At 46.6% G+C, this 8,833-nt stretch overlaps 1 protein-coding gene across 1 annotated transcript; it reads left to right on the forward strand.

Moving 5' to 3' along the window:
• The first annotated feature begins 2,175 nt into the window (after positions 1–2,175).
• LOC137752909 (galactoside alpha-(1,2)-fucosyltransferase 2) lies at positions 2,176–3,210 on the forward strand. Its single transcript, XM_068527786.1, has one exon. It carries the CDS (start codon positions 2,176–2,178, stop codon positions 3,208–3,210), a length of 1,035 nt encoding a protein of 344 aa, XP_068383887.1.
• The last annotated feature ends 5,623 nt before the right edge of the window (positions 3,211–8,833 follow it).

Consider the following 8,833-nt stretch of genomic DNA (forward strand, 5'->3'; position numbering starts at 1 on the left):
AAGGGGACAGAAGCTCTGTGCTCAGGACCCTTCTGGACCTCCTCCTATGGACCTCTTCTTCTGACTACTCATTTGTCTCTCTTATAATTAACTAGTAAACATAAATAAAGTGTCTTCCTGAGTTCTGTGAGCCATTCTAGCAAATTATCAAGCCTGCTAGTTTCCTGGTCATGGGAATCCCCGATCTATGACTGGTCAGTCAGAGTATGAATGGCCCTGGACTTGAGATTAGTGTCTGAAGTTGGGGGCAGTCTTCTGGAGCTAAACTGTTTCACTTGTGGGATCTGATACTATGTCCAGGAAGACAGTGTCAGATTTGACTTGAATTGTTGGACACCCCAATGGCATCAGGAGGAAAAAACTCTCACCTACCAACTGCCTTCTGAGCTTTTTAATAAAAATACTCAAAAGAGTGAATTGGCCAACTCGTCTTTTAGAGCCAGCCTACACTTGTCAAGACCTTAACCAAGGAAAGGAGAAGCCACTGTGGAGCCAGGCATCTATCACAAGTTCAGTCATCTCTGGCCAGGAGGGTGGACAGGTCAAGCTCTTGATGGGCAGGGCAATTTCCCATCAAAGGGGATATAGATAGGCAGGGCATGCAGAGATGGACATCTTTAGAAACTGGATCCCAGGCTTCCCTGGTGGCCCAGTGGTTGAGAATCCGCCTGCCAGTGCAGGGGACACGGGTTTGATCCCTGGTCTGGGAAGAGCCCACATGCCGCAGAGCAACTAAGCTGGAGCGCCACAACTACTGAAGCCCGCGAGCCACAACTACTGAAGCCCGCGCGCCTAGAGCCCGTGCTCCACAACAAGAGAAGCCACCGCAATGAGAAGCCCGCGCACTGCAATGAGGAGTAGCCCCCGCTCGCCGCAACTAGGGAAAGCCTGTGCACAGCAACGAAGACCCAACACAGCCAAAAAAATAAAAACAAATAAATAAATTTATAAAAAAAAGGAAACTGGATCCCCAGTAAACAGTAGGTTCGTACACTTGAACTCATTATATATAGACAGCCACACATGTATACTTACAGTCTATAAACACCCACATTTCAACATACAATGTGTATACACGTAATGTATGCATAGCGTCACATATACACACATGCTATTTGTTCACAGTCACCTGCACACCATATATATAGTACACACCCCTGTATGTACACAATACAAATATCACGCAGAGATATTTTGAGTTTGGTTTCAGACCACCACAATACAGCAAATATTACAACAAAGTCACACAATTTTTTTTGGTTTCCCAGTGCATATAAAAGTTGTGTTTACCCTGTACTGTAGTCTATTAAGTGTGCAATAGCTTTATATCTAAAAAAACCCAATGTACATACCTTAATTAAAGACACCTGATTTAAAAAAAAAAAAAGACCTGGTGAATGAAAAATAAACACTGTATTAGATTTAAAAAAACAAAAACAACGAAAACAACAACAACAACAGAAAACCTGATTGTGGGACTTCCCTGGTGGTCCAGTGGTTAAGACTGTGCTGCCACTGCAGGGGGCGCGGGTTCCATCCCTGGTGGGGGAAGTAAGATCCCACATGCCACGTGCTGTGGCCAAAAGATAAAAAAAAAAAAAAAAAAAAAACTTCATCAGTCTAGACACTTAAGATCTGCATACTTTATGTGTGAAATAAAAACTTCAAAAAATGCCTGATTGCTAAAAAATGCTAACCGTCATCTGAAAATGCAGGCTTGCCACAAACCTTCAATTTGTAAAAAATGCAGTATCCGCGAAGTGCAATAGAATCAGGTGTGCCTGTATATACACAACCGTACAAAACAATGTACACATGTCCATTCACCTGCACACAATTCCACACTCACATATGTACACAACATATAAATACCCATATATACTCATACAACGCACGTGCCATGGGTGTCTATATACATAACAGTGCATAGACACATGTAAACATGCACATATGAGTCCAGTGGAGACACAGCCACATAACACACACTCCAGAGCTGTACCTGCATACATGTAACCCGAGCATTCGCACTCATTTCCACGCGCACGCAAAGTAGATCCACACGTACGTACGTCCGCGCAATGTCTGCTCGGACAGCTGCGCAGCCAGCTTCATGCACTATCCCAGGGCCTCCGTCCCCTGAGCTAACCATCTCCCGCTCTCCCTCTCCTAACAGCCATGCTCAGCACACAGGCACCTTTCTTCTTCCCCACGGCCCCCTTCATCCTCTTTGTCTTCACGGCTTCCACCGTATTTCACCTTCAGCAGAAGCTAGCGAAGATTCAGCCCACACGGGAGTTACAGACGCTGGAGCCAGCAACCAAGGAATCTCCCTCGAGCACCCAGTGGAGCCCCCAGCCGAAGGGCATGTGGACGGTCAATGCCATAGGCCGCCTGGGGAACCAGATGGGGGAGTACGCCACCCTGTACGCCCTGGCCAAGATGAACGGGCGGCCGGCCTTCATCCCACCCCAGATGCACAGCACGCTGGCCCCCATCTTCAGAATCACCCTCCCCGTCCTGCACGACACCACGGCCAGCAGGATCCCCTGGCAGAACTACCACCTGAACGACTGGATGGAGGAGCGGTACCGACACATCCCGGGGGAGTACGTGCGCCTCACCGGCTACCCCTGCTCTTGGACCTTCTACCACCACCTCCGCGCCGAGATCCTGCAGGAGTTCACCCTGCACGACCACGTGCGCGAGGAGGCCCAGAACTTTCTGCGGGGTCTGCAGGTGAATGGGAGCCGGCCGAGCACCTACGTAGGGGTCCACGTGCGCCGGGGGGACTATGTCCACGTTATGCCCAACGTGTGGAAGGGCGTGGTGGCCGACCGGCGATACCTGGAGCAGGCCCTGGACTGGTTCCGGGCTCGCTACCGCTCCCCCATCTTCGTGGTCACCAGCAACGGCATGGCCTGGTGTCGGGAAAACATTGAGGCCTCCCGCGGGGATGTGGTCTTTGCCGGCAATGGCATTGAGGGCTCACCCGCCAAGGATTTTGCATTGCTCACGCAATGTAATCACACCATCATGACCATTGGGACATTTGGGATCTGGGCCGCCTACCTCTCAGGTGGAGAGACCATCTACCTGGCCAATTATACCCTCCCAGACTCTCCCTTCCTCAAAGTCTTTAAGCCAGAGGCAGCCTTCCTGCCAGAGTGGATTGGGATCGCGGCAGACCTGTCCCCACTCCTCAAGCACTGATGGTAGCTGGTCCTCAGCACTCCATTCTCCTTTTCTGGCTCCCCCAAGATCTGTTCCAAGGTATGGGGAGCACATTATTACATGTTCCAGAACACTTCCCTCTTGTACCATAATGCTTTAGGCTGCAAGTAACAGAAGTCCCAATTAACTTGTTTAAATAACATGTTCATGTGTCTCACACAACAGGACCAGAGGTGGCACATCTCCAGGGTTAATTTAGCAGCTCAACAAGACCCCAGTTCTGGGACTTCCCTGGTGGCACAGTGGTTAGGAGTCTGCCTACCAATGCAGGGGACATGGGTTCAAGCCCTGGTCCAGGAAAATCCCACATGCTGCTGGAGCAGCTAAGCCCATGCGCCACAACTACTGAGCCTGCACTCTAGAGCCCGCGAGCCACAACTACTGAGCCTATGTGCCACAACTACTGAAGCCTGCGCGCCTGGAGCCCATGCTCCTCAACAAGAGAAGCCACCACAATGAGAAGCCCACGTGTGACAGTAAAGAGTAGCCCCTGCTCACCGCAACCAGAGAAAGCCCATGCACAGCAATGAAGACCTAATGCAGCCAAAAATCAATAAATAAAATAAATAAATTTTTTTTTAAATAAAAATAAGTCAAAAAAACAAAAAGACCCCAGTTCTATCCATCATGTTGAGCTGCCATAATCTCTTAAATCAGCTCCCGTATGCTCCCCGTGGTCCCAAGAAAGCTGCCACATACTCAGGTGTCACACAGATATCCTTTTCCCAAGGCAGCAAAAAGAGGTTTGTTCTTATCTTAGGTCCCTTCTGAAGAGTGTGGGAAACCTTCCAAATCCTCCAGCAACTGGCCCCATGTCTCATTGACCAGAAGTGTGTCACATGCCCCCTGACCCCTTATAAGGCATGGTGAATGAGATCCTGGGATTGACTTAGCTTCAGATCAATAAATCTTTGCCTGCTGCAGCTGGGGAGTTGATCAGCTTCCTCTGAAGGACATGGTGGTTTGCAGTAAGAAAATTGGGGTGTTTTTACCAAGTAAGAAGAGAGGAATGTCTGTAGGGTGCAATACAGGGAAGCCCTGGATTATTGTGCAAGTTGGTCACTACACAAAGGTCCCTGGACAAGGAGGCAAATGGGGCTTAAATAGAGCCTACGGTCTGCTCTCCAAGCCATGTGTCCCTGGGACTGTGTCCACCCAGAGGGCTCACTTTTTTCTAATTAGTCCACCCAGAGTGGGGACCTTTTGCCCAGTTTTCACAAGAGAGCCATATTGGCTAGTAGTTGGTGTGAATCCAAGACCTTGTGCCCCACCTCTGCAACCCTGGCTTCTGGGGACTACAATGATTATTGTTGAGAACTCAGAGACCAGCATGGCTCAGTGAACTTGACGAGAGTCTATTCATTCTTTTAGTAAATACCTGTAGTGATGAACCTAACAGGATCCCTGCTCTCAAGGACTGCGTTAACAAAACATAGTGGCTTAAAGTGACAGCAATTAATTATTTCCCACCAGTCTGTGGGTCAGCTGGGTGATTCTCTGCTCCAGTGCAACGTTGGCTGAGTGCTTTTATGCAGCTGCATTTAGTGGCGCTCATTTGGAATATCCTGCAAGACAGGCTAGCTTGGACTCCCTCACAACATGGCTTTCAAGTTGTTTGCTGAAACACTTACTCTTGGAGTCCTCAGTCGTCATCATCATGTAAGAAGTCCAGCTATCTGAAGCAACCATGCTGTGAGGAGGCCCAAACTCAATGAGAGGCCACAGATTAACAGTCTTAGCTGAGGCCAGCTTCAAGTCATCCCAGCCCACACATCAGACATGTGAGTGTAGAAGCCTCCAGATGATTCCACAGTTGTTCCAGTCTACCTAGCGTTTAGAGTGATCCAGCCGAGGCTCCTGACAACATGTTGCAGAGACAAGCCATATCTGAATTCCTGATTCACAGATTCTGTGAGCACAACACTCTGATTGTTTTATGCCACTAAGTTTTGGGATAATCTGTTAGGCAGCCATAAATAACTGGATAACAAACTAAATAGATTAGTCTCTGCATTTGCAAAATCTTTTATGACTTTGGCATGAAGTAGGCCAACAGGCACATCCTCACCTGACTTGAGATCCCACGTGCAAAGGTCCTGTGGCGGGGCGGGGGGTAGTCTAGTTATACATGAGAGTGAAATGAGACCAGTGTGACTGGAGCACATGGAGACAGACATAGGTGGAGAAGTTAGCAGGGTGAGACCATGAAATGCCTTGTCGACCATGATGAGGACTTTGGGTTTTATTCTAAGACCAATGGGAAGCCATCAGAGGGCTTTAATTAGGGGAGTAATATGATCTGATTTGCTGTGTGGACATATCTGGCTGCTATTTGGAGATAGGGCTGTAAGGGCAAGGATGGAGACAAAGAGACCAGTGAGAAGGCTACTGTAACGTTTCCAGCATGCAGAGATGGTGAACCATGGAGGTAATGGTGAAATAGAAGTCTCATTTCAAGGGCCCAACAGAAACTCCTAGTGTCTCTCTGCCACAGTTTGACATTCCTGAAAAAGATAATCTGATTGGCTCAGTCGGATTGATATTTGAGTCAGGCATCCACCATGAGTCAATTACCTGAGATCATGGGGAGGGGGGGGTCACCTAATACAAACACGGCCACCATATTTGTAAGGGAGATGATTCAAGAAAAGGTAACGAAAGAATACCCTAAGAATTGGGAAGATGCTGGGACTTCCCTGGTGGTCCAGTGGTTAAGACTCCACGCTTCCAGGTGTGTAGTCGTGGCCGAGTGGTTAAGGCGATGGACTAGAAGACTCCACGCTTCCGAGCAACTAGGCCCGTGAGCCACAACTACTGAGCCTGCGCGTCTGGAGCCTGTGCTCCGCAACAAGAGAGGCCGCGATAGTGAGAGGCCCGCGCACCGCGATGAAGAGTGGCCCCCGCTTGCCGCAACTAGGGAAAGCCCTCGCACAGAGACGAAGACCCAACACAGCCAAAAATAAATAATAAATGAATAATAAAAAAAAAAAAAAAAAAAAAAAAAGACTCCACGTTTCCACTGCAGGGGGCACGGGTTCCATCCCTGGTGGGGGAACTAAGATCCCAGGTGACGAACGGTGTGGCAAAAAAAAAAAAAAAATTGGGAGGAAGCTCCAAAAATGGGTACAAAGGAAAAAAAGGTTTGCCACTCACATTGCAGTGACTGAAGAAAGTCATGTGGTCATACCCAATTTCAAAGAGGTGTCGATGAAAAATTAATCAGAGGACCTAAGAAAGAAATGGAAAATTTTATTTGGGCCAAATTTGAGGATTATAACCAGGGAAGAGCATCTCAGAAAGCTCTGAGAACTGTTCCACCGGTTAGAAATCAAGGCACAGTTATATAAGTTTTTTTGAGGCAGAGGGCTGTACATCAAATGATGCGTTATTGACAGTTTACATAATCCAGATCTAAGCGTCATCCTGGTGGGTCATGTGACGCCTTACAAGATCAAGAAGGAATGTTATTTTTTTTTTAATTTTTTAAATTTTTTTAGGAATGTTATCTTTTAAGGAGTTCTCTTGTTAGTGCTAGGAGAATATTGCTCTTTATGACTGAGCAGGGATTCCTGCCCATGGGGGAGGGGGAGTTTGTCAATGGGTAATGCAGACACGCAATGCACAGTGTGGGGAGAGGAGAGGCCAAAGGGCAGAGAAGAATCTTTTTTTTTTTTTAACATCTTTATTGGCATATAATTGCTTTACAATGGTGTGTTAGTTTCTGCTTTATAACAAAGTGAATCAGTTATACATATACATATGTTCCCATATCTCTTCCCTCTTGCATCGAGAAGAATCTTTATGTTTAAATTTTTCTCATCTTGCCATAATACATGAATTTTATTTCACAGAGGGCAAGCAAGAGCAACCTGCCCACATGCCCCAGATTTATGCATGGCTCTAACGACTACTACACATCCCCTTGCAGACCTCTTCAGTCTCTCTGGGTGGTTCTCTTAGGGCCTCTTTCTTGTGGCTTGGTACCCAAGGAATGGGATGCCACAGTACTTACTAGGCTAATAGGTTTCTCGGTAACTCTATTCAAGGATTCCCCTTTCAAATTTCCAGCCTTATTTTATACAACTTGAATGGGTGGTGGTCACCGGACCAGGTTTTGCTATTTAAAGCAAAAGAAAAGAAATTCTATGTTCATTTATTAATTCAGCATTCTCTATTTTCTTCATGTACATTTAAAAATGTATTGGGGGGCACATTTTACATGCTTCTAAATTAAAGCAACGTCATGGTTGGTCATAGTTTCCCAAAATGTCTGTGACAACATCTCCCCTCATTTCAGCCCCCCAAGCCTTCCCCTGCCCACCCCCATGTCAGTAAATGGCACTGTCCATTTACTTCAACCAAACACTTAAACTTACCCTTGATTCTTTCTTTCACATTTTATCCACCAGCAAGTTGTCAGCTTTACCTTGAAAATATACCCTGAATCTGATCTTCTTTCCTTCCTTTACCATAACCATTCTGTCCAAGTCACCACCATCTCCACCTGGACAGGTGTAGAATTCGCTTTAAAAACAAACTAGGGAAAAACAAACAAACAAACAAACAAACAAACAAACTAGGGGCTTCCCTGGTGGTGCAGTGGTTGAGAATCTGCCTGCCAATGCAGGGAACACGGATTCGAGCCCTGGTCCGGGAAGATCCCACATGCCACGGAGCAACTGGGCCCGTGAGCCACAATTACTGAGCCTGCGCGTCTGGAGCCTGTGCTCCGCAACAAGAGAGGCCGCGACAGTGAGAGGCCCGCGCACCACGATGAAGAGTGGCCCCCGCTTGCCACAACTAGAGAAGGCCCTTGCACAGAAACGAAGACCCAACACAGCCATAAATAAAATAAATAAATAAAATTTAAAAACAAACTAAACATTTTATACATAAAACAGGGAGTGGTAAATGCCCATCACGCAATTCAATAATTTCAAAATGTCCCCATTCTTCTTTCATCTATGCCCCTCATCTTCCCCCTTTTTACTTTATGCAAATCTCAGACATCAAATTTTTCCATGCATGAATTCTATATCTCTAATGGATAAGGAATTAATAAAAATATAACCACATAAATATCTAAGACAATTTTATAATAATATGTTAATATCGTCTATCAGAAGTCTGTGTTGAAACTTTTCTGATTGTCTCAAAAATGTCTTATTACTGTGTTTGGATCCAGATCTAAACAAACTTCACCCATTGCCTTTGGTTGACAAGTGTCTTAAATATTAAATATCTTTTAATCTATAATGATCCCCTTCCTTTTCTTTTTTTTTTTTTTAAGAAATTTTGCTGTTTTTTCTTTTTTAATTAATTAATTTTATTATTTATGGCTGCGTTGGGTCTTCGTTTCTGTGCGAGGGCTTTCTCTAGTTGTGGCAAGTGGGGGCCACTCTTCATCGTGGTGCGCGGGCCTCTCACTGTCGCGGCCTCTCTTGTTGCGGAGCACAGGCTCCAGACGCGCAGGCTCAGTAATTGTGGCTCACGGGCCTAGTTGCTCCGTGGCATGTGGGATCTTCCCAGACCAGGGCTCGAACCCGTGTCCCCTGCATTGGCAGGCAGATTCTCAACCACTGCGCCATCAGGGAAGCCCCCC

This window comes from Eschrichtius robustus, chromosome 19 (genome assembly GCF_028021215.1).
Source record: "Eschrichtius robustus isolate mEscRob2 chromosome 19, mEscRob2.pri, whole genome shotgun sequence".
In the NCBI taxonomy this organism is placed as follows: Eukaryota; Metazoa; Chordata; class Mammalia; order Artiodactyla; family Eschrichtiidae; genus Eschrichtius; species Eschrichtius robustus.